Below are 26,550 nucleotides of genomic sequence, written 5' to 3' on the forward strand. Positions count from 1 at the left end.
ACATAGTAAACAATAAAATCAACACCGGAAAAAATATTATCACAAAAATGATGTACGAATTTTTAAACGCGCGGACGTAAAAAAATGTTATTTTCAAAAATTCACCGTAATTCTAAATATTGTTCTAGAGACTTCCAATTTGTTTCAAAATTAAGACAAATGATTGAATATTACAATACTGTAAGAGTTTTAGATTAGAATTGCAGATTTCGACCATTTCGGACGAGTTAAATTTGACCGAATGTCGAAATTTTTATATATATATTTTTTTATATGCACATATTTCGGAGATGGAAAAAGCTACAACCTTCAATTATTTGTTATTGTATTTTTCATGAATTTGCGCACATTTTGATATATGAAACTCTATAAAAAAGCTAATATGAAAAGGAGCAAATATTAGGATAATGCAATGTACGTATTTCGGAGACTTGCGGGCGCGAATCGGCGCGCGTAGTGAAGGTAAATATATTTTTCAAAAATTCACAATAAATCACAATATTGTTTTAGAGACTTCAAATTTGTTTCCAAAATAAATGAAGAAAAATGACGGAATATTACTAGGCCGTAAGAGTTTTTAGCTTCCCCCCCACAATTGCGTTTTCAACTATTTCGGTAGAGTCAAATTTGACGGAACGTGGTTTTTTTTCTATTTATCGTGGATGTTTATATGCAAATATTTCGAAAAAAGAGAAAAAGCTACAAACCTTCAATCATTTTTAGTTGTATTCTACATGAAATTGCGCACATTTTCATATATTAAAACTTTAAGTAACATCTAATTTTAAATGGTGCAAACATTTCGACAATCGCACAAAAAAATTCTGATTTTTTTTCGGAAGAGTTACCGCTTTGTGAACGTGTTAAGGAAAATGTTTTTTTTTTTTTTTCATAAAATTTACCATAAATCAAAATATTGTGCTAGAGACTTCCAAGTCGTTGCAAAATGAAGGTAAATGATTGAATATTACTAGAATATAAGAGTTTTAGCTTACAATTGCGTTTTTCGACCATTTCGGTAGTCAAAGTTGACCGAAAGTTGAAATTTTTGCACTTAACGTTATTTATATGAAAATATTTCGAAACTGATAAAAGCTACAACCATGGGTTGTTTTTTGTTGTATTGTGCATGAAAATTGCGCACATTTCCATATATAAAACTTTATGTAACGGCAAATTTAAAAGGGTGCAAAACATTAGGACAATCGCACGAAAAAATTTATCGGAAGAGTATCGCACGAACGTAAGGAAAAAGTTTTTTCATAAATTCACCATAAATCGAAATGTGCTAGAGACGTCAAATTTGTTGCAAAATGAAGGCAAATGATTGAATATTACTATAATATAAGAATTTTAGCTTACAATTGCGTTTCTCGACCATTTCTGTAGAGTCAAAGTTGACTGAAGGTTGAAATTTTTGCACTTATCGTTATTTATATGAAAATATCTCAAAACTGATAAAAGCTACAATCATGAGTATTTTTTTGTTGTATTTTACATGAAATTGCGCACATTTTCATATATAATACTTCATGTAAAGGATAATTTAAAATGGTGCAAAAATTATGTCAAAGTGACGAAATAATTTCCGAGATGTGTCACTGATACTTTTTAGTGTGATAAGAAAGAAATTCGCGCTTGCGCGCCTGCGTAGCGATTGTAAACAAAACAACGCCTTGATCCGTGAACTCCCAGCATCCCCCAAGGAGCGTGATACAAAAGTTTTCGGCTGGTAGGCCTATAAGTATTTTTCCGCGAATTTTTAAAAAAACTTTTTTGAGCCAACGTATGATACGTCCAATCGGCATACGGGAGACATTTTGACTCGACGTTTAATACGTCCAATCGGCGTAAGAGGGTTAAAATTAACTTAAAATTTACAGAATGGATTAAAAGTTAATGACAAGTAAAACGAAGAAGTAAAAGTACAAATCTAAAACAAATACCAAGGCGCAACCAATTGTTGGTTAAGAAGGAATGAGGTAGAATAACTAGACTTAGGCAAGAAGTTAAAAAGTGTACTATGCCAGATAAAGTGGAGAAGATAAAGCTCCACTGTTCAATGAGGGAACAAGATGTTTAATATATAATGACTAGAGTGGTTAGGTAATCATTAACTGAGCCTAAAATAGAGGTGTTATTTCTTCACCTCTATCTTACAATTGATTGCGTGATTTTTTTATGTTTGAGTGTTCAGGCCTACTTAATTTTTGACCTATCCTAAAACTAAAGCCCAAGTGACTACAGAATCTCATTTGCAGCAGTCTCCTAGTCGATCCAACGTAAATTCCGGGACATCCCGGCCACGTAAATTTGTATACTACGTTGGATCGCATGAACTGCTGCAGACGATCTTTGAAGCAGAAAAAAAGCCTATTTTGCTTTGGTTGTTTGATATTGATATAAGTTTTATATTTAGATGGAATTTCACTTTCAATAATTCTAGTTAGGTGTTGTGAAAATTTGCTATTGTATATATGGTATGGAGGCATACATTAGTTTCTTTGGTGCGTCTATCATTGGAATGAGTGGTTTAAAATGCAATCATTGGAATGAGTGGTTTAAAATGCAAAGTTAAGTTTGTTAACAATATTAGAGAGGCAACCCTTAAGGTCCAGAAAGCAATATGCGATCTTGATTTCCTCCAGTATTGTGAGCTGAACGAAGTTTTCCCTTAGTTTATCTGCTTCAAACTATAAGTCCGGCCTCTATAGTACAGAATTTTACAGAGATATGTTAAGGACACTTCTTTCCAAAGAGATTGATACAAAGCAGACTGCAATATAGAAGCTTAATATTACTGTTACACAACTGAAAAATGTACTATTATATGACTTTTCTTTTTTGGACCATTTGATTTTCCCAAAATATTTTAATAAACATATAAATGATTTTATAGATAATGTTCACCAGCGCCACCAAAGGTAATTACAGAGCTTGGGAGTTGCTACTTTCTGTTTTCAACAAAAATTATAATTGTATTTTTAATTTTTCTAACTACATGCTGTCTAAGAGAGAAGAATTTTTACTTTCGTTTGGGCTTGAATTTTCTTTACCTTCTCATAGACCTGACTATGTCAGATTCTTTAATCTGTTAGAAGTGGTTGTTTCTACGCCTCATCAAGCTTGATGTAAATATAAATGTTAGCAATCTACAATAGAAAATTTCCTCTTTGGTCCATAAGACCTATTCTCAACTGAAGGTCTCATGGATTCCGTTCTTTAGAAAAGAGAATGAATTATTACTCACACTTAGAAAAAGAGATGATATAGTTATTTATAAGCCAGACAAGGGAAAAGGTGTTGTAATCTTAAAAAAACTGAATATACAAGTAAAATTGAAGAAATTATCTCTGATAACACTAAATTTAAACTTCTAGGAGAGCCTAACTTTTTAGATATTTATAAACGTGAAGATAAAATTAACAGATTTTTAAGGAAACTAAAAAATGAAAACATATTTGATGAAAATACATACCTCAAAAACTATTTTTCTCTGGCTCTGCATTTAGCATTTTATACGGACTACCAAAAATTCATAAGCTTGGTTTGCCTATTAGACCAGTTATGGCAGCATACAACAGTCCGTCTTTTAATATATCTAAATTTTTAGTATCTATTTTAAATGAGTTTTCTTTTAACCAATACAATGTGAAAAACCGTTAAGAATTTCAGGATCAAATAACTAAACAGGATAGTGAACTCTTTATGGCCAGTTTTGACGTGGAGTCATTGTTTATGAATGTCCCTATTAATGAAACCATAAATATCATAATTGATAGAATATTTCCAAATGAAGAATTTTTATTTCATGGTTTTAATATGCTTCTTTTTAAGCACTTTTTAGAACTTGCCATTCAAGACTCGGCCTTTGTTTTTAACAATAAATTATATTCCCAGGTTGATGGTGTGAGCATGGGTTCTCCCTTGAGCCCATTATTTGCAAATTTTTTATGTCTAGTCTTGACCAAGAATTTTTTAAATCTTGTCCTGATTCTTTTAAGGGGGCCGGCCGGCTAATGCCGTTTTTTAACGACAGGACTTTGACATTCATACCACTTAATAAGGTGACTTGGGACATCTCCAAACCGCATATGATTTTCGCCTCTGACCTTCGGTTTTGTGACGCCAGGGCAATTTATCCGAAAATAACATTTTTCAATTCTATCTCCTCCTTTGATATTTAATATTAAGACCTGGGATTACTACCATATATAGACCTGATGTAGGACCTCCAATCAAATGGAGAGTTTTTTTCTAAAAGTAATTTTTTTGCTAGATATGAATTTTTCAATATGGTAAAAAAAATAAACCCTATAAATCACGAGAAAAAAAATTTATAAAAAAAAGATGAAACAAAAATTGGAAAAAAATGGCTCTATTTGATTGTTCTAATGTCTTTTTGAGTTATATACCAAATTCCAATGTTATACGTAGCTTTAAAACTAAGTGAGGAGATAGATTTTGAAGGTCAATAAGTATAGTTTTGAGATACGGGCGTTCAAAGTTTTCCTTCGTATTTCTATAAAGACAATGTTAATAAATAATGATTATTATGAATGTATATTTCTTTTTTGTGTATTAATAAACCAATGCTATTTTATTTACTTTTTCCTTGCGTCCACGCGGTAACTCTTCCGAAAAAAATCAAATTTTTTCATCCAATTGTCGTAATGTTTGCACCATTTTAAATTAGCCGTTACATAATGTTTTATATATGAAAATGTGCGCAATTTCATGTAGAATACAACCAAAAACAACCCATGGTTGTAACTTTTATCAGTTTTGAAATATTTTCATATAAATAACGATAAGTGCCAAAATTTCAACCTTCGGTCAACTTTGACTCGACCGAAATGGTAAAAAAACGCAATTGTAAGCTAAAACTATTACATTCTAGTAATATTCAATCATTTACCTTTATTTTGCAACAAATTGGAAGTCTCTAACAAAATATTTCGATTTATGGGGAACTTATGAAATATACTTTTTCCTTACGTCCGCGCGGTAACTCTTCCGAAAAAATCAGAAATTTTTGTCGTAATGTTTGCACCATTTTAAATTAGCCATTATTTAAAGTTTTATATATGAAAATATGCACAATTTCTTGTAGAATACAACAAAAAACAACCTATGGTTGTAGCTTTTTATCAGTTTTGAAATATTTTCATATAAATAACGATAAATAGAAAAAATTTGTCCATCGGTCAAATTTAACTCGACCCAAATGGTCGAAAACTGCAATTTTAAGCTACAACACTTACAGTCTAGTAATATTCAATCAATTATCTTCATTTTGCAACAAATGGGAAGTCTCTAGCACAATATTTCAATTTATGGTGAATTTTTGAAAACTGCCTTTTTTTTTTTACGTCCGCGCGTTACGAATTCATGCATCATTTTGTGATAATATTTTCTGCGTGTTGCCTTGATTGTTTTACAATGTGTTATATACCAAAATGATCGCAATTTAGTGTGCAATACAACGGAAAACAAATCGACTCGTTAGCTTTAACCGTTTTGCTCACAGCACGATTTGTATACAATTATATATGAAATTTTTTTTCGCACATATATCCCAATATTTATATATGATAATGATTTTTTTTTTTCATTTCTGATGGTTGCATACTAAACTTCAGGTAATGACAAAAAAAGGAGCCAAAAATGAACTCTTAATCTTGAAAACTAAGCGTGCTGTGATTTAAAAAAAAAAAAAAAAAAAAAAAAAATTCCGCTTCGGCGCTCACTTGGGAACGCTGCCAGCATATGGGAGACGATTTTTAAAATACCGCTTCGGTGTTTAAGGGTTAATATAAATCACCGTAACATTAACTTTACTGTGGAACTCAAAAACAGTAATTCTTTAGATTTTCTTGAGATTTGTATTACTAGGGATCATTCAATTTTTAACACTTCAGTTTTTAGTAAGAAAATATATACGGGAATATTTAATAATATTTATAGCTCTTGTCAAAAGCATTTTAAGCTTAATGCCATCTCCATTCTGGTTCATAGAGCAATAAAGTATTCATCGAACTGGGATATCTTCTATAAAGAAATTGAATTTTTATCTAATATCTTACAAGGAAACTTGTACCCTAAGGATGTATTTTTTAATATTAACAAACTTTTAACTTTGCATTTTAAACCACCCATTCCAATGATAGACGTACCAAAGAAACTAATGTATGCCTCCATACCATATATATACAATAGCAAATTTTCACAGCACCTAACTAGAATTGTTGAAAGTGAAATTCCCTGTCTAAATATAAAACTTATATCAAACAACCCAAGCTTCAAAGATTGTCTGCAGCAGTTCATGCATTCCAAAGTAGTATACAAATTTACGTGCCTGGGAAGTCCCGGAATTTATGTTGGATCGACTAGGAGGCTGCTGTAAATGAGATATACTATAGTAGTCACATGGGCTTTAGTTTTAGGACGGGTCAAAAATTAAATAGGCCTGAACACTCAAACATAAAAAATCATGCAATCAATTGTAAGATAAGAGGTGAAGAAACAACACTTCTCTATTTTAGGATCAGTTAAAGACTGATTACCTAACCACTCTAGAGTCATTATAAATTAAACGTCTTGTTCCCTCATTGAATAGTGGAGTTTCATCTTCTCCGATTTATTTGGCAGTCAACTTTTTAACTTCTTGCCCAATTCTAGTCATTCTATACCTCCTTCCTTCTCAATTAATGGTTCGTTGCACCTTGGTATTTGTTTTTGATTTGTACTTTTACTTTTTTGTTTTACTTGTCATTAACTTTTAAGTTAATTTTAGTCTTGTATTAATTAACTTAAAATTTAATGACAAGTAAAATGAACTTTTAAGTTAATTTTAGTCTTGTATTAATTTTTACTTGTCATATGAAGAATCCTGCATTCAATGTTAATATGTATGTGGTTTTATCTCAACAGACTGAAGATGCACAATGTATGTTTGAAACGCTTCTAATAAATGTTCTTCTTTCTAATATGGTTGTCTGCAGTTTCCTGAATGGTATATATATATATATATATATATATATATATATATATATATATATATATATATATATATATATGTATATATATATATGATATAATATATATATGTATATAATATATATATGTATATAATATATATATATGTATATAATATATATATATGTATATATATATATATATATATATATATATATATATATATATATATATATATATATATATATATATATATATGTGTGTGTGTGTGTGTGTGTGTGTATATATATATATATATATATCTATATATATTAACTATATATATTATATATATATATATATATATATATATATATATATATATATGATTATATATATTATATATATATTATATAGTTTATAGTATTTTTGATGTATGTCAATTTGCACACTGTAGATGATACTTAATGCCTTTTACTTAGATCTCCTACCTCATAGCTGTCCAAAATTCTTAACCTTGCTCCAATTTCCACTCCTCATTGCAGAACAAATATTAAGGATGAACCCATTGTACCGTAGTTACATATTGGAGATACATTATCAAAATTTATTTGAAAAAGTACTCAAAGGATTTAATAATAACTTCCCACAGTGAACAAAGATGAGGCTTATGTAATTACTTCATGTGCAAAAGAAACTATAAATATCAGTTGTCTTCTCTTTCCAAGAAAACTTGAACTTCATTCTCAATTTATATCATATTATTGAGTATACATTCATTCTTTTAGTGTAGGTTTTTAGTGAAAGTGTCAAAATCACTCAAGTTTTGTGGAAATTTATGTTAAATTTTTGTAAAATAGCAACACATGTAAAGAAATTAGTAATACAATTTGCTAAGATTAAATATACTAGTAAACGATTAAAATTATTATAATTGTTAAATATTTACCAAACTTGAGTTCCAGTAGGAAATCATCCTGCTAGGCTGTTAACCCTTAAACGCCGAAGGGGTATATTAAAAATCGTCTTCCGTGTGCCGAGGGTCTTGGAGTGAGCGCGGAAGCGGAAAAAATATTTTTTTCAAAAAATCACAGCGCTCTTAGTTTTCAAGATTAAGAGTTCATTTTTGGCTCCTTTTTTTGTCATTGCCTGAAGTTTAGTATGCAACCATCAGAAATGAAAAAATTATCATTATCATATATAAATAATGCGATATATGATAGCGCGAAAACAAAATTTCATATATAATTGTATTCAAATTGCTCTATGCGCAAAACGGTTAAAGGTAACGAGTTAGTTTGTTTTTCGTTGTAATTTAAACTAAATTGTGATCATTTTGGTATATAACACATTGTAAAACGATAAAAGCAACACAGAGAAAATATTATCACAAAATAATGCATGAATTCGTAATGCGCGGACGTAAACAAATATTTTTTCAAAATTTCACCATAAATCAAAATATTACCCTAGAGACTTCCAGTTTCTTTCAAAATGAAGACAAATGATTGAATATTACTATACTGTAAGAGTATTAGCTTACAATTGCAGTTTTCGACCATATCTGATGAGTTAAAGTTGACCAAATGTCAAATTTTTTTATATATTTTTATATGCAATTATTTCGGAAATTAGAAAACCTGTAACCTTCAAATATGTTTTGTTTTATTCTACATGAAATTGCACACATTTTCATATATAAAACTCTATAAAATGCCTAATATGAAACGGAGCAAATATTCCGAGAATGCGACGTACGCATTTCGGAGATTTGTGGCGGAGAATCCGCGCGCGGAGGAAGGAAAGTTTTTTTTTTTTTAAATTCACCATAAATCTAAATATTGTGCTAGAGACTTCAAATTTGTTTCAAGATGAAGATAAATGACTGAATATTACTAGACTGTAAGAGTTTTAGCTTACAATTGCGTTTTTCTACCATTTCGGTAGAGTCAAGTTGACTGAACGTGGTTTTTTTATATTTTTCATGATTTATATGCGAATATTTCAAAAATGAGAAAAGCTACAACCTTCAATTATTTTTTTTTGTATTCTACATGAAATTGCGCACATTTTCATATATAAACTTTATGTAACGGCTAATTTAAAATGGTGCAAACATTACCACAATCGCACGTATGATTTTTCGGAAGAGTTTACCGTTACGCGGACGTAAAGAAAATGTTATTTTTTTCATAAATTCACCATAAATCGAAATATTGTGCAAGAGACTTTCAATTTGTTGCAAAATGAAGGAAGGTAAAGGATTGAATATTACTAAAATATAAGAGTTTTAGCTTACAATTGCGTTTTTCGACCATTCCGGTAGTCAAAGTTGACCACGAAGGTTGAAATTTTGGCAACTTATCGTTTATATAAAAATATCTCAAAACTGATTAAAAGCTACAATCATGAGATATTTTTTTGTTTTGATTCTACCACATAAAAATGAACACATTTTCATATATAATACTCCATGTACAGCTAATTTAAAAATGGTACAAAACTATGTCAAAGTGACAAAATAATTTCCGAGATGTGTCACCGATACTTTTTAGTGCGGCAAGAAAGAAATTCGCGCTTGCGCGCCTGCGTAACGATTGTAAACAAAACAACACCTTGATCCGTGAACTTCCAGCATCCCCCAAGGCGCGTGATTCAAGAGTTTTCAGCTGGTAGGCCTATAAGTATTTTTCCGCGAATTTTTAAAAAACTTTTGTATGTCGACATAAAATATGTCCAGTCGGCACCCAAGAGACAAAAAATGTCAACGTAAAATACGTCCACTCGGCGTTTAAGGGTTAAAAGTTAAGAATGTCATGCTGGCAGTTTCCCTTGTTACCCCTGAGTAGTAATGTTCACATTTTATAATCAGTGTACAAGTTGACCTCTGGTTTTTGAGAGATATTCTTAGGCTTCAAATGTCAATTTACATGCCAGCATGTACAGTAATAACCATAATTTAAAAATTATATTCCATAAATTTTATTTGTTTTTCAGCACTGTACACCAGAAACACCAGTTGTGGGATGGTTTTGGCAAATAGTGGATTCTTATACTGAGGAAATGAGAGCAAGGTTACTTCAGTTTGTAACAGGTTCATCTCGTGTTCCATTGCAAGGCTTCAAGGCCCTCCAAGGATCCACTGGTGCTGCAGGCCCACGACTTTTCACCATTCACCAGATTGACGCTCCAACTGGTAAAGTATTTTTTCCCAATCATGCTGAGAAGTTTCTCTTATGACAGATATTGAAGTATTTACATAATAATTTTTTATAGTGTAGTTGCTGTCTCCCTCAAGGATTACCCTTTCCATGGTCTATCCAGAGCTCCATGGTAACCAGACTTAATATCAAAGAATTCTCTTAACTTGTTTTGTGGCCAGGTATTGTGTTGTAATGATAAACATTATAACAAGTGATTAGTATAAATGGACTCGGGATAAGAAGTCATCGCTAATACCCAGTTTACCTACGTCAAAATTGAAGAAGTGGTGGTTATGTGCATTCGCACAGTCATATTGTTTACATACGACCAAAATCCGACCAAAATGCCATGCTCTTTCTGGTTGGGCAAGAAACCAGAGCTCAGAGAAGTCCATTTTTTGCTTATTGATTTAGCTAAGAGCATAATTTTAAGTTCAAGTTAAAAACTTTTTATTTAGTTTAGACTATGGAGCAATGTTTTGAAGAGCTGTAATCAGCTTATTTAGCCAGCACACGTTGACGCTTCTTATGATTTATGGTAGTTAGGCTAGCTTCAAGAATTTTGTTCTTCGCTTATTGATTTCATTACTGAGGTTCATGAAAACATATACGTACATTGAAAGCTAGTTGTACAATTTTAGTTTCAACTAAAAAAAAAATTTACAATGTGGAACAATGATTTTATTGTGCGTGAAAAGCCATAAACAATCGTTTTTCGCCAGCACACGCCTGCGCTATCGATTTAGGATCGTTAGCTCCGAGTGTTTTGTTCATCACTCATTGATTTCATTTTTTCAGTTCATTGAAACATCTAAATTGAAAGCTAAAGTACATAATTTCAAGTTCCAGTTAAACATTTTTACTTTAGACTGTGGAACTATGATTTTATTGTGTGTGAAAAGCCGTAAACCAGTATTTTTCGCCATTACACATCAGCGCTTCTTACAGTTTGTGGTCGTTAGTATCTGTAGAAGCAAAATTGTTTATTATTAATAAATCATCCTTTCAGATAACGATGTCAGCTATAGCCTACCAGGCAGTAGCCTACAATCTACATCGATTCAGTGAGAATATGTTTGGTAGGCTGTAGTAGATATTGTCTGTAGCCTATAATGTAGGATTTATATCCTTAAGGGTGAACAAAATAACCTGGATTAGGTAGCAACTTGAATTAAGGTAAGATTTGAAGACATATCCTATTAGGCTATGGCTATGGGCCTAGGTAGTAGCCAAGTTTACATCAAAGACCTTAGGATTAGATAAAAGGCTACAGACATTTTTCTTCTTTTTATATAGCCTGTATACTTGCATTGTCTTAAATCCTCTAGGCTATCTTGTGCATACCCTTTAAAGAGAATTAAATAATATACGTAGTTGATTAGAAAATAACCTAGGCTAGCCTAGCTATAAAGTGTCACATAAGAAGGTTACTGTTATTTGTGTTAGACCAAAACCAGTTAATTAATCAGGAATAGATAATAACCTATACTAGGTGATGGCCTAACTATAAAGTTTCACATAAATTACTGTATTATATGGTAGACTAAAAACAGTACAACAGTACATAGATCAAATGTACTGTAAGGTAGTAGCCTATCTTGAAGGCTACAAATTATACATGGTAAATTATTTAATAAGGATTAGACAATAACTTACCCTAGGTGATAGCATAACTATAAAATTTCACTTAAGTGAATTTCACATTAGAAAGTTACTGTAATATATAGTAGACCAAATAGCCTAGGGCTAGCTATAAACAATCTGGATTAGACAAAAGATGTTAGCCTAACTATGAGTTTACATGTAAGTAACTTTCTGTTTTTATATAGCTTTTACATTTGATCTAGATTAATCTGGATTAGGCAATACGCTATATTACTAGGCTAAAAGAGAACAATTTAGTTAACATCCTATTGTTGGTGTACTAAGTAATGTACTGGATATAAACATGATCTCAGGCATAATTAAATAACCTAAAGCCATATAAAATAGTGCCTTTGGCTAACTAAACAGGTTAGTATTAGACTGAATGGTATGACAATTCAAATTAAACCTTTACATAGCCAGTGCAATAGGACTAATACAGCCATATACAGCTGTCAAAACTAAATTAACCTTAAAGGGCTAGTTAACATAGATTTCTAATGGAATATATTACAAAAATGGAATCTGTATGAGGAATTACAGAGGTTTCCCTCATTAATAATTTGATACTGACTATAATGAATTCACAGCAGTTGTGCATCTGGTGCCCAGCCCCGTCCCTTACGATGTTCCTGGTTGGCTGTTGATCAGCCAACCACAGGGCTTGAAAGTTGCAAACTCGTCAGTGTCTCTCAGAACGTCTTATAGTGAGATTCTCCGCTCCCACATCTTCTGACAAAAATGTCTTTCAAAAGTTATAACTTTCATCACACCTCAAGTTTTACCCAAAGAAAAGTAGTGTTTCCCAATATCATCGCTGAACAGTGTCAGGCGATAATTTAAGGATTTTAATGATATATGAATTATGTGCTTCTGTAAACTTAATGCTAAACTATATATAGTGAAATATACATGAAATTTTAATATAAAATATATTCTTTCATGACATTGTAGTGCATTCATCATTTATCCTCGTATGTTTTATACAGTATCTTAGCTTCAATGCCATAGATGACAATGCTACCAAAAAATTATAGGTAGGGCTATCCATATAAAAATAACAAGCAAGAGGTTAAGAATATTAAAGTGTCTTTCATCTTCATTTAGTCACTCCTGGTCATGTGACCAGTCGATGATATCATCATTGTGATCAAGATCCCTCGATAAAAGTAGTCTTTTGGGGAAAGAGGAAAAATAAGACGTCATTATCGTCACTATCATTATCACTACCACCCTCTCTCATTCCCTTTAGTGGAAATCTCTACATGAATATATAATATATAATAAAAAGGAATAATGAGAGGGATATAGGAGAAAAGATTGAAGTAAAAGGAAAACCAATGGGATGAATGAATTATCTCCATAAGGTATCAGTATCTCTCTTAAGTAACACATTTTTTCATGTAGAGAGAGATCTCCTTTGCTTGTTAGTTATTTTCATATTGATAGCCCTACCTATAATGTTTTGGTAGCATTGTCATCCATGGAATTTAAACTAAGATACTGTGTGAAACACAAGACAATAAATGATGATTGTACTGCGATGTCATGTAAAGAATGAAAGAATATATTTTATCTTAAAATTTCATATTTATTTCACTATAAATGTTTTAGCATTAAGTGTACTGAAGTACATAATTCATGTATCATTAAAATCCTTTAATCATTGGCCTGACTATGTTTAGTGATGAAATTGGGAAACACTATTTTTCTTTGGGTAATACTGAGGTGTAATGACAATTATAACTTTTGAAAGACATTTTTGTCAAGAGAGGTGGGAGCAGAGATCCTCACTATGATGTTTTGAGAGACACTGACAAGTTTGCAACTTTCCAGCTCTGTGGTTGGCTGATCAACAGCCAATCAGGAACATCGTAAGGGACGGGTCTGGGCACTAGATGCACAGCTGCTATGAATTCATTATAGCTTCTAATAACAACTTGCTTTATATCACTACAGAGCTGCATTATGCAGGACCCTCAGTTCAAGTGTTCCATATCAAATTATGTGGTTGATTTTGTGCCAGTGAGTATGGCTCATCCCACTTGCCTTGGGTATTTTCTTATTAAAAAAAAGCTATGAAAATTTGCTTGGTCGACAATTATGTACCAAACTTGTAGTATGCTACTGGCAGCAAATTTTTAGGATGAAACTGCTCATTCTAAGCTGTCCTGGTGATTCATAGGGTTCAGTACGACTAAGGAAAGGAGAAATTATATCTATCCAGCAAAACTTTGGCTGCAGATATAACCCCTTTTTTCTCAGATCAAGATTTATGTTTGGGTCAAAACCCAGTTACATCAGTCCCAAGCACTTCCCAGGTGTTTCATGTTTAAGCAAAAACCCGGTACAAGCAGCCCCTGGTTAAATTCAAAAGTCTATGGGCGCCACGATCCACCTTACAGTGCCCTAGACTTGATAACGATGCCTTAGACAGTGTCACGGTCAGATATTTTTCCCATATGTAATAACTTTTTAAAGGAAATGTAGAATTTCATTTGCCTAATCATCTACTATGGTCTACATGGTAGTTCTACAAGTTTCTGATGTCAGATTCGATGAACTTAATGGTAAATCTTGGATATATATGAGAGAGAGAGAGAGAGAGAGAGGAGAGAGAGAGAGAGAGAGAGAGAGAGAGAGAGAGAGAGAGAGAAGTATTGTTAGTAACGTTATCTACAGACATAAATAATTGAGCAATAACAGTAGTTTTGCTACAACAACCAAACCGAATCTGATATCAACAATGTTTTGTTTGTATTTCAGCCATCGTACAATAGTAAAAAATTACCGTAGTTATGTTACAAATGGCATTAGTTACTTAGTACAGGAGTTAAATATTTTTGCATTATACCTTTATTTGCTATGGAGAAAATATTGGCAAGGAAATATAGTACTGCTAAATTTGAGCTGCAGCTGAATCTGAGAAAAATAAATGTTCACACTGCTAATGATTACAAATTATCGTGCATCGGCATCAGCAACATGGATGCAACTCTACCGCAAATAATGGTGGAGAAAAATGTTTTAATAAAAAATAATGGCCATAAAAGAACATATTTTATTGTTGGTTTCACACCGATAAAAGATAAATACGTAAATCTCATACTATTATGAAATAGGAGGGAAATTATGAACGGAATCTGATTTTTGCCCAAAATAAAAACATGCTCCCGACACCATCTGTTAACGAAAAAAATATTCAGTTCACAACAATTCGTATTTAAGTTATATTTAAACTTAAAAAGCACTTCATATAACAAAAAATAACCTCGTCCCATATAAATAGTTTCTAGAAATCTATTTACTCTAAACAGAAATAAGAAAATTGCTCTGAATCGAGTTAAACGACGAAATAAACCTGCCTCGGCTGATTTTTTTAAACCAAAACATTGGCCACTTTGTTTGCGTTCTGTAATACTATGTATAGTAATATGAGACTACATACAGTATCATTGGATACAGTGAAGTAAAGCATAACTTTTTAAAAGAGCCAAGGAAAAGGTGCATATTTGTAATGATTGTATTTTAGGAGGGTCGCTCAGCGCTTATGCCAAGTACCAATAACCAGATAACAGCAGCATCTATAAAAAAAAAAAAAAAACTTTTCACAACCACCCGTATATTAAGTCATATTTCAACTTAAAAACACTTCATATAATGAAAAATAACCTTGTCACAATGAATAGAGGTTTTAGAGATTAATTACCCTAAATAGAAGCAAGAAAATCGCTCTGAATTGAGTTAAATACGGCAAACTAATCTTACCTCCTCCTCCAACTGATTTTTTCAAACCAAAACATGATCAGTTTGCTTGTATTCTATAATACAAATAGTAATATAAGACTACATACAGTATTATTGGATACAGCAAAGTAAAGGATAACTTTTTAAAAGAGCCAAGGAAAAGATGCCTATTCATTATGTTTGTATTTTATGAGGTGGTCTCGGCACTTAGCCTAAGCCACCGATAACCAGACAGAGCGATAACCAGACAGAGGTGCTATAGATCCTACAGAGGGTAAAACCCAGTTATGAATATATAAAACTGAAATGCTGCTAACTGCTACCAATGATAACCGGGGACTGCCTATAAAATCATTTCTCCACTACCTCCCAGGTTTAACCCTGCTGAGGAAGTAGGAAAATGTTTACATGGGGGAGACATTCTTACTACAGAATATGAAGTGGGCATTGCCACTGAAATGACCCTGCAGAACCCAGATGGATCAGGGACAAAAATTTCAGGTAGCCGTGGGAGAAACCTTCTAGGAGAAATTCTATCGCCATTTATAGCTGTCAATGAAGAAGAGGATCTTTTCCCCCAAAAGGATACTAGGATCCATCTGACTCCTACTGATATTACTGTATTTTCGGAGGGGTATTGTAACTTACCTATGACTTCTGCCCCTTCAGTAACAGGCAGTTACAGTTCAGTTGTTTAAGCTCAGTCAAAATGTGCAATCTTCCCCAAACAGGATATACAGCTTGTGGCATTTGATCAATTCCGTAAGGAAATTATGAATAGCATCAGAAAATGTCATTGCCATAGAACAGCAATATATGAGGGACGTGATGCTTGATTCTGAAAAAGGAATTTAAGATAGTTCAGTATGCTCCAAAGTGTAGAAGTACTGCATCCTGCAACCCAAAAGTGAGAGGGGATGCAAATGCTGCTCAAATAAGGCCTAGTGTTTGAATTACAACTAGAAACCACTACGTAATTGGTCACTTCTGCATACAAAACTCATCCCTGATGATACTTATAATCCTTGGTTAGACGCATCAATACACATTTTCTCTCCCTATTGTAAATACCTAATTAATGGGAGAAAAACTATGATCAAAGCTGTACACCTAACAGCCTTCTTACCTGTGTCTATAACATTAAAAGATATGGAAGACACCATTTACCAGGACCACAGTTGTTCACCAAAGAGTTCCAACCTTCTGTCCCTTCATTTTCAAAATTATTAATCTTGTAAAAGACAGATTTTCAGAATTTTATAGTGATTAAAAGACCAGAGATAATATCGGAATTAAAACCATTTGGCTTGATCATTCCAGTTTTGGAAAACTCCACCAAGGAATGGGCAATGCTACAGCTCCCTTCTGAGTGAGAAAAATCTCCTTTATTTATAGATACACAGCAGTTTAGGGTCCCTATGAGAAGAATCTCAGAGGTGGCAGCCTCAGCAGAATTTCATACTAGGTTCTACCTCTTTATTATTGTAACCTCTTACCACCTTCCTGGAAGTTGCCATCTAAAGGCTTTGAAAATGTTCCAGAACAATTGTTGCTGTTGTGGTTAAAAGTCTTATGAGAACACCCTGTGGCACATTGGAGGGCTCCACTTCCCAATGTAACTTCATTATTACACAATCCTTTCTGTAAGGACCTGTTTGAGGAGTCTGTTGTGGTTTAAAAAGTTAACGAGCAAGCCTGCCAACAGAATTCTACAAGAGTACTCTCTTTTTGGAAAAAAGGAAATTTAGGAAACAAAAACTCAAAACTTCCCCTTACCCAACCCAAAAAAGCTCACTTAAAAAGGTAAGTCTTCAGTCACCCCAAAAATTTTTTCCTCAAAGAACAGGTAGGTGTTCAGAAGGGATGATGCCTCAAGAAAGAACTACAACAACAGCAAGAAATTTTTTTCACAAGATCCAAAGACCCTCTTATAGGGAAAACAAAAGCAACAAATAGAATGTTTTTCAAAGGCAGAGGCAGAGGGAGAGGCAGATACCAATAGGAATGGTATGGTTGTGGGTCGACTTCAATGACAGCACAGGCAATTGAAGTCTTCCCTTTGGGGGAAACTGTATTAATTTTAAACGGGCTGGGGTGGAAACAGTCTCACCCCTCCTCTCCTGTAAAGGGGTTCTTGCAAAAACCAGACCCCTCTCTGGAATATTACATGCGGAAAGGCCTTGTTAATGGGAGCTATAGAGAAACTTGCACATATTTTCCAAAGAGCACATCTCTCTAAGTGTCACCAAAAAGGTTTCCTCCAAACAAAGTGACTCTAGACCTGTCAGCATTGAACAGGCACAATGTCTGCCAAATTTTCTGAATAACTACTGTTGCCCTAGTGCGTTCAATTGTTCTAGAAGGGACTTGGATCTGGAAGATGTGTACCAGCATGTCCCTGTCGTCGTTCCCTTCCATCCCTTCCTAAGGCTTTGGATAGGGAAAGATGTACAGGTTCAGTGCCATGCCCTGTGGGCTAAACATTGCCCTAGGATTTGACAAATTTAGTAAAAGTAGTTCTTTGGTAACTCAGAAATACAACTAATAGCCCACCTAGACGGCTGGTCGATCTGGTGGCCCACAAGAAAAGTGTGCTTGAAAAACCTAAGAGCAGTGGTCAACTGACTACAGTCAAAAGGTTTATGATAAATTGTCAAAATCCCACCTCACACCCAGTATGGTATTATGTTGGGATATTTTTCACAGCTTGTTGTCTCTCCCCATCAAACTCGAAACAGAATAAGGAAAGTCCTGAAAATGGGCTTTGCACAACCCAGTTTCCAAATGGCAGTTAGAATGTATGACAGGCTTGTTGCAATTTGCATCTATAACAAATCCAATACTCTGATTACTACTAATGACTGTGAACAAATTCTAGTTACTGCATGCAACAAACAAGATGAGAGACCGAATTCATCAAAAGATTAAAAAAAGTTGGGGAGATACTTTGGCTTTGATCCCGGAAGGAATCCCTGGTGATACAGGTCACCCTGACTCTTTGGTCTGTATGAAGGACAATACTCACAGATGCCTTGTTGGGAGGATTGTCAGGTGGCAGGAAGGTGTTCAGCTACGCTGAGGAATTGTCGTATCAATTTCATAGAGCTGAAACCTCCAGAAGAGACACACATTTGTTTGATTTTTAGACAACATGACTGCAATGTCCTACATTAAGAGGTCAGGATGATAATCACCTACTCTCAATATGGTAATGCTAGGTTTTCTTCAATGGGGCAAGAAAGGAAGTGGTGCTAGTCTGCAATTCACCTTACGGGGTCTCTCATTGTAATAGTAGACTCCTATCAAGGAAAATGACAGCCTGGAGAGAGTGGAGTTTGACAACCACTCTTTGAAAAGAAGCAGACATGCTACCACAAATGGAAGTGGACCTGTTAGCCACATATGAGAATCACAAACTGCCAGGCAAGTAACAGCAAGAGATGCCTTCTTATAAGACAGGAACAAATGAGGGACGATATACCCTTTTCCTCCATAGTTCCAGATTTCATTGGTATTGAGCAAACTTCTAACCTACTAAGGAACAGCTTACTTAATAGCCCCAAATTGGCCAAAGAGGCATTCCTATTACTTTAATAATGGGCGAAGAGATAAATTCCAAAACTGTCTACTGTTTTATCCCAGTCAGTAGGAGGGAAGGTAGTGCAAGATCATCCTTTCTAAAGCATGGTACACACTATGCCATCATGTATCAGCTACGTGATGCAGTAGTGGCATTGAAAAAATTAATAGCGGCCAAACTGTACTGCAACACTACTCACTTGTTCTCGCAGTTCAGCTTTCAACGGCAGGATGTCTGCCGATGATGTACTACTTTGCCAGGAGACTCTACTGTGGGGTGTAGTTGCTCTGTGTACTGCAAAAAAGAAACTTTTGAGGAAGAAATGTAGAACCTTGTGGTGTAAGCAAACGGCTTTCTCGGCGACCTCTGAAGGGAAGCTTCAGTGAAATATTTTTGGAGCTACAGTCAAAAATCCAACAGACTGAAAATTACACAAGAATGCTAATCCTTGCATTTGATAATTTGTTGGAAAAAAACTGAACCATATATTTGTAAGCAGGACACCAGCTTTCGAGACGGCATATCACCAGGAGCTCGTTCTTGCAGCAGGAGGATCGTATGCAAGCCTCCAATATTCAACCAGGATTTCAAAACAGAGCCTCGGTCTAATCATCCCCGAAACCTGTGAAGCCATCTATAATTTCCTTGGGGAGGATTATTTGAAAGTAAGGTTCAAATATAGGTACAAAGTACACAAATATTTTTTTATTAAGGAAACGCAGCTCATCAAAACACCATAACTTCGGAGTGTAGAGATCTTCCGTGGCAGCTCTAGACTTCTGTGATGCTTTGATTGCAGACATTTCCCTGTAGAATTGTGTCCTCAGGGTGTGCAGCTTTTTAGTAATGTCTTCGTTCCTTAGTGTACAGTTTACAAAACTCGATAACTCTGATTTTATGGTTTCCAAGCTTACACTCCTGATGTTTCTCAACTTGTAATGCTTGCATTTGATGTTCCAAACAGATGAATGTTCCTTCAGTAATTCAATAAAATGTATTGTGTTAGTCCTTGTCCACTCAAAGGGGTTTGGCGGGTGGTGGTGAGCAGACGTCCTCCCCCTCTGAATGATGGTGCATCACTGAGCTGAGTAATGAAATGGCTCAGACCCACGAACACGTTGGTGATGCGGCTTCGTGTTGAAAAAGTTGTTTTTCAACGCATCGCATCCATCTAACACTGTGAGCATCATGATGCATAGTGTGTACGGGGCTTAAGCCAAGACCTGCAAGAGTGCATTTACTTAAATATTTATCTATACAGGTTAGCCATTCTAGAGGGCTTTCAAGAATCTCCCCAAGCCATGTATTCCTCACGGGACGCCATGGGTATGTTAACGGTCATTCTCTCTCTCAGATTAAAAAGTGTCACCTATATTGGCACCCATTGGTCGATAGGCCTAAGGAGAGGTGCCAGAGCCAATCACATCAAGGAGGGAAAATATCGGGGGTTGTGGAGAACTGGAGGAAAGAGAGAGAATCCAATATGCAAAGGTACCCCCTTGAAGGAGGCAGTTAGCCGTCGGTCAAGCAGTGGGGTGGATGTGCGACTCCCCCTTCTTCCCACTGCCGGTTTACTCGCTTGGTCTCAATCTCGCCAGTACTCTAGATATTAAGTTCAATTTCACTCGGGCCCTTGTGTAACTGTTTCATATGCCTGCTCCATCGCGTATTTTCAGAACATAAAGACACTGAACAATTAGTCACTGAATCGGCACCTTGTAAGACCCATAGTTTGCTATATTCACTATAAATTAGCACTTTGCAGCGTACCCCACACCTGACACCAAAATTATGACCCCAACCTGGGTCACGTGGGGGTCTTAAGTTACTGTGGGTCATGCAAAAATCAAATGCTCAGTGATAAATTTAACACTGGTCTTATATTCTAATGAAGTTACTCAAGGGCCCGAGTGAAATTGAACTCAATATCTACAGTACTGGCGAGATTGAGACTGATCGAGGAAACCGGCAGAGGAGTCGCACGTCCACCCCATTGCTTGACCAACAGCTAACTGCCACCCTCAAGGGGCCACCTTGGCATTCTCTCTCTTTCCTCCAGTTCCCCACAACCCCCAATATTTTCCCTCCTTGATGTGATTGGCTCTGGCACCTCCTTAGGCCTGTCGACCAATGGGTGCCAATATAGGTGACGCTAAAAACCAATGAACTTTTTGGGGATGCTAGGGGGAGGTGACGCTCTTTTTATTCTGAGAGAGAATGATTGTTAACATAACCATGGTGTCCTGTGAGGAGTACATGGCTTGGGGATATTCTTGCAAGCCCTCTAGAATGGCTTACAGGTAGTCCCAGGCTATCAGCGGGGGTTCCATTCTCAGCAGGGTGCTGATAAGCAAAAACTGCTGTTAACCAAAACTTGGTGATTTATGGTGCTGATATCTGATTAATGGCACTGATAACAGTTAATGACACCTCCTTTAGGTATGTTATGGTGCCCTAACTATTATTGGCACCTTATGGTGCCAGCACAATCGCCGGAACTTGGTGCATTATGGCGCCATAAATCACCTATTTTATGGCGCTTCGCCCAACATTGCTAGGTACCTAGTGCAAAAATTACAGACTTCATATATCTGGCAATTCCAGTATGTATGGAAGATAGTTGCATTATATCCATACCAAGAGCCCAGTGGACTTGAAACAAACCATGGGTCTTCCTCTTAGATGGGGACAACCACAACTCACAAGCTACAGTGTGCAATATTCTTGATTGCATTAGCATCAGAAGCTTGTATAAGCAAACTGGGCTCTCTTAGACAGGGACAAAACATCATGCAAATGGTGGACCATCAATTATTACTGTCCTCCGGCCAAGAATGGGATTCCTTTAAGAAGAAAAAATCCTATTTTAAGTAAACTATAATTAGCAGACAAAACATTATGCCCAGTTCAAGCACTTTAGTTTTACCAAGAGGTCATGGCAGACATCCCAAAAGGTCCATTTTTTCCTACACTTTGACAACACTTGCCACAAGCTGTGGGTGGCATAGATATTCTTGACCCATAGGCTCTACAGCAGCAAACCACAGGTCTTGCCAACAGCTGAGTACGCTGATTATCACTGAGAAGGCTAGACAAAACTGCAACCATACCCAGCATGCTTAGTTAAGTCACCACAGAACTTCACCCAAAACAACGTAAGTTTGCGCTTAGTTTCTTGTTTTTTGCTACCAAAACTAAAGGTATTTGGAATAAAGAATGGGGCCTTGAAACTAGTGGCTTCATCCCAAACCAAAAATGTTTTTGGGTAGTTGGGATTAAAATCCAAGAGCTTTTTGTCACCTGTCATTTTTCTTTGTAAAGCTCTTTGAGGATGAGACAGTGACTACAGTATCAAAAAACCTATTTTTGGTAGTTCCTGTTGAGTCCTCAAAACCCTCCCACTTCCCTGACAAAAAGATATGAGTTTTGGGTAAGGACATCATCTATATTGACCAACAGAAAGGAACAGCTTTTTAGTTAGATTTTGGTCATATGTAATCAATATGACTGTGCTTGTGTGCATAACCACTACTTGTGGTTTTGACATAGGCAAATTGGGTATTAGCATTCAGTGAGGATAATAGAAAGTGCCCTCTTATCCTGAGTCCATTTATACTCAATTACCTGTTAATAATGCTTATCATTACGACATAATACCCGGCCACAAGACCAGTTAAGAGAATTCTTTGACATTAGTCTGGTCACCATGGAGCACTGGACAGACCATGGAAAGGGTAATCCTTGAAGACTCAAATATAAAAAATAGGTTTATCCTTCGTCAAAACCTGTTTTATATACTGATAGGCAAATGAATTGGAATTAGGAATATTATTACATACTGTGTAAAGATTTTTCACTAATTTGTTCCCAATTGTAATCTGAATAATTAGAGTAGGTGGATTATATTCGTATGTGGCAAGGTGTGATATATAGTACAAGCAAATTTTGGAAGACTTATATTAATACTCATGTATTTATAGTAAATAATATTTAATTTGAAAAGGCTAATGTTTCAATTAAAGTCAAACAAAATTTAATCTTTTCCAAAAAATTTTTCTTCAGTTGAATGAATGTCTACAAAATCATTGTATAGTTGTGTAGTTTATTGGCATGTAAGGTTGAGGTTAACACATGTTTTTCAGTAATACTACTGTGGAAAAGTCACCAGTTTTAGATAGCTTGTTTTGATGCTAATGTAATTAAGTAAATTTGAATTGGATATTTATATACTGCTAACTGTTTCAAAGAAAATGAATGAAAAAGATTGTTTGCAGGTGCCAAAGACATTTTTGTCTGTATATGATACAGCATCCTACTTGAATCAATATAATAATAAATATGAAGGGTTTGGATTTCCTCCAACTAAAATTCTTTTCTTTTACAGAGAACTTGCCAAAGGCCCACACATGCTTCAATCGTATTGACCTTCCTCCTTACGAGTCGTATAGTAAAATGCTAGAGAAGTTGACTCAAGCTGTGGAAGAGACATGTGGGTTTGCTGTAGAGTAAATTATACGGGTTTAGTGTTGGAATTCCAAACTAGTAAATACTTCTAAAAATTCAATAAGCAAAAAGTTTATTTATACTGTATATTATATATTTTGACTATGTGAATGTTTTGGTGAATTTGTATAGATGTAATGGGTACTATTCAATATTTTGAAAATTTTTAGTTGAGAAAGTGTTGACTGGAGCGCATTAATTACTATGCTGTTTTAAGCATAGCTGTGTTTCTATACATTCTTTTTTTTTTGTACGTGCTGTTGGTATTTTTATTGAAAATTTTTATGTAGAACATACTCAAGTAGAAGGTAATTGTGGTTTATGCCTTTTCCAAATAGAGGATACAGTTTACAAGGAAGAAATGCCAGTGAACTAAAAGAGACTTGTGTCTTCCACCACTTTTAGTGGTGTTTGTTGTTTTCCAGGAAGGACTGATAAAATTAATTTTACTGGTATACACAGTATACCTTTTAGTCATGATGATAAACTGTGATAAAGTGTGAATTCCAATTGCAGGACACTCATTTCCTAAGTTTACATGCTCTTGAGAGTATTGTTAATTATTGTTGAAAGTGAATACTTGTTACCCTGCCTTTCACAAGGTTAAATCTACAGTCACATCTATCAGCTTGTTGTAGTGAATATTGTGTTTGTACTGCTCACTTGGAGGAAAAATGGCATTCCTTGTTGCAGTACTGCTCTTGGGTATAAAAATCTAGTTTTGTGAAGCTTGCATCGGATTTTTGGTGTAAGACTGTTGCTTCCAAATTTATTACATAACTAGGATTTCAGTACTGTAAATAATTATCTAGTACATATCTGTGTATAGAGAGCATATTTATTGAAGCTGTTTGCATTGTTTGAAATGAACTTAAGCTTTTTAAAAAGTGAACTTCAGTGATGCTCATATATTAATAAATATGTTACAGTTTGTCAAAGTGGAAAAGCTAACTCTGATTTTGTTACATCACAGCAAAATGCAAAAATTTTGCCAAGATCAAAATAGCAATGTGGTTCACTGATACCGGTGTTTTCATTTACTGGCTTAAGAAAGAAAAACTGAGTTATGAAAAGCCACTTTAATCTGTGACTCCAAATGACAGAAAGTTTCCGAATCTCTCTATACCCTTATTTGTGGTGCCTCATCATCCTAACTATAGTCATTCTGTTTACCCGGACTATCGGAAACATTTTGTAAGTTTGATTTATGCGTCAATAAAGGTATTGCAACATACAGTTCTGAAACTTGTTGCCATTTTTAATAGGTTAAGGCATATACTGTAAACTTAAACCTTTTCATGTTCATCATTGTAGATACTCATATCCATCATTGTGGTTGACATGACATGCTGGAGCTGCCATTTTCGCATCAGTATTTAGATATCAAAAATGTACAACTGTGATCGAAAGTTGAGATTCTGTTGTGAATTAGTGCATTCCATCTTTTTTTGTCATTCCAATAAGAAAATATCCTACTATGCATGTTTTGAGTAGTGCTTTTAAAGAAATGCAAAGAGAAATGTGGCATTTTAGGAGACTCCAAGATCCTTTATCTGTTAGTTATGAAATTAAATAGCTGTATCATTTATACAAGAAATCTTCTTCAACATCAAATTAGTTTTTTAAGCCTTTAAAATTCTGTTCATAAAATGTTTACTGGTAGGGGCATTTTAAGATTTGATTGACAGCTGGGGCATTAATAAATGTTAAATTTCAGAACTGTTACATTTCAAAACAGGTTTCATGAATATACTTCACTGTCATTAGTATGTGATGTGTGACTAATGTGATGAAGTGTCATATTTCTTTTAGATGATACAGCATCAGTGTAAATTTCCATTGAACTGTATTGGTTTGTATCATTGCATACATTGAGTTTATATACCACATGGATGTTCATAGCATTGATGACAAATGTAAACCCAAGTACAGGCATTGTACATATCATTTTTAAAGAAGTAAAAAAATACTCACCAGACAATCTGGAAGACTTTTATGGTTAAATATATTTTTTGCATACTGCACATTTGCTGATTATGCCAAACGTGTGTGAAAAATTATATCCTTTTGTTCAGGATACCCCCCAAAAATTTATGGCAGGCAGCCAGTCATGTTTTTAGTTGTGCTAAAAGAGATTATTTAGGATTTTTAATAAATTTGTAAATTACATGTTGTGTTATCCTTTTCTGCCAAAATTTTTTTTTTTTTCACTTGGGGGAAGTTCAGCTAAATTGAATACAAAGAAATTATATCCTTTTTCATATACTACATATTAGAGAAAACTGGAGGCAGTTTCTTGCAGTATTTCATTATTTAAAATTTCAATTAATGCCATTTGTTTTAATAATGTGTCATATTTTGCAAGTTGCATATTTAGGGAAGTGTTCAGTAGGGTCATGGTAACGGAGTGTTATTGTCGGCAACTTCCACTTTGGTCATCCCAAATTTAAGTCGAGCTCAACTTCCTAGGTATTCACTGTGCACACAACCTTAATTTTTAGTGAGATGGGGATGGGGCTTTGAAGAGGCCATAGGTGTACATGCTTAATAATCGTCAGCCATTTATCTTTCTTTCAAACATCCTACATGGATGGAGAGAAGGGCTTGTATGTTGGGTATCTCGGCCATTGCACCAGTATCAGCAGATCCTTGCCTCTGCTGCTCACAGGGGACCTTAAAAACTATGTTGCATTTGTGTGTATCCTTTCAACTATCTTCATATGAAAATTTTCAGTTGCTATTACCAAAATGGCTACAACTTTTTTACAACTTTCTTGTTACCAACAATTCCCTTCCCTTTTTAAACTCTTTGGGCACATGAAAATAGAATAAAAAAAAAATGTAAAATTTGAATTTGTACAATAGTGTCCTTCATGATACTTACCATAAAAAATAATAGGATACATTACCATAAAA

The 26,550-nt window shown here is 34.5% G+C and overlaps 1 protein-coding gene across 2 annotated transcripts in view; it reads left to right on the plus strand.

Moving 5' to 3' along the window:
- Nucleotides 1-25,803, plus strand: part of LOC135202401 (E3 ubiquitin-protein ligase SMURF1-like) — a 160,411-nt gene extending 134,608 nt beyond the window's left edge. For both annotated transcript variants that reach the window (XM_064231792.1, XM_064231793.1), the window contains 2 exons: nucleotides 9,955-10,153; nucleotides 23,516-25,803. In XM_064231792.1, coding sequence (XP_064087862.1) covers nucleotides 9,955-10,153; nucleotides 23,516-23,640 — 324 coding nt within the window. In that variant the 3' untranslated portion in view covers nucleotides 23,641-25,803. The remainder of the gene's footprint in view (nucleotides 1-9,954; nucleotides 10,154-23,515) is intronic.
- Nucleotides 25,804-26,550: the final 747 nt, after the last annotated feature.

The sequence above is a fragment of the Macrobrachium nipponense genome, chromosome 30 (genome assembly GCF_015104395.2).
Source record: "Macrobrachium nipponense isolate FS-2020 chromosome 30, ASM1510439v2, whole genome shotgun sequence".
NCBI lineage: Eukaryota > Metazoa > Arthropoda > Malacostraca > Decapoda > Palaemonidae > Macrobrachium > Macrobrachium nipponense.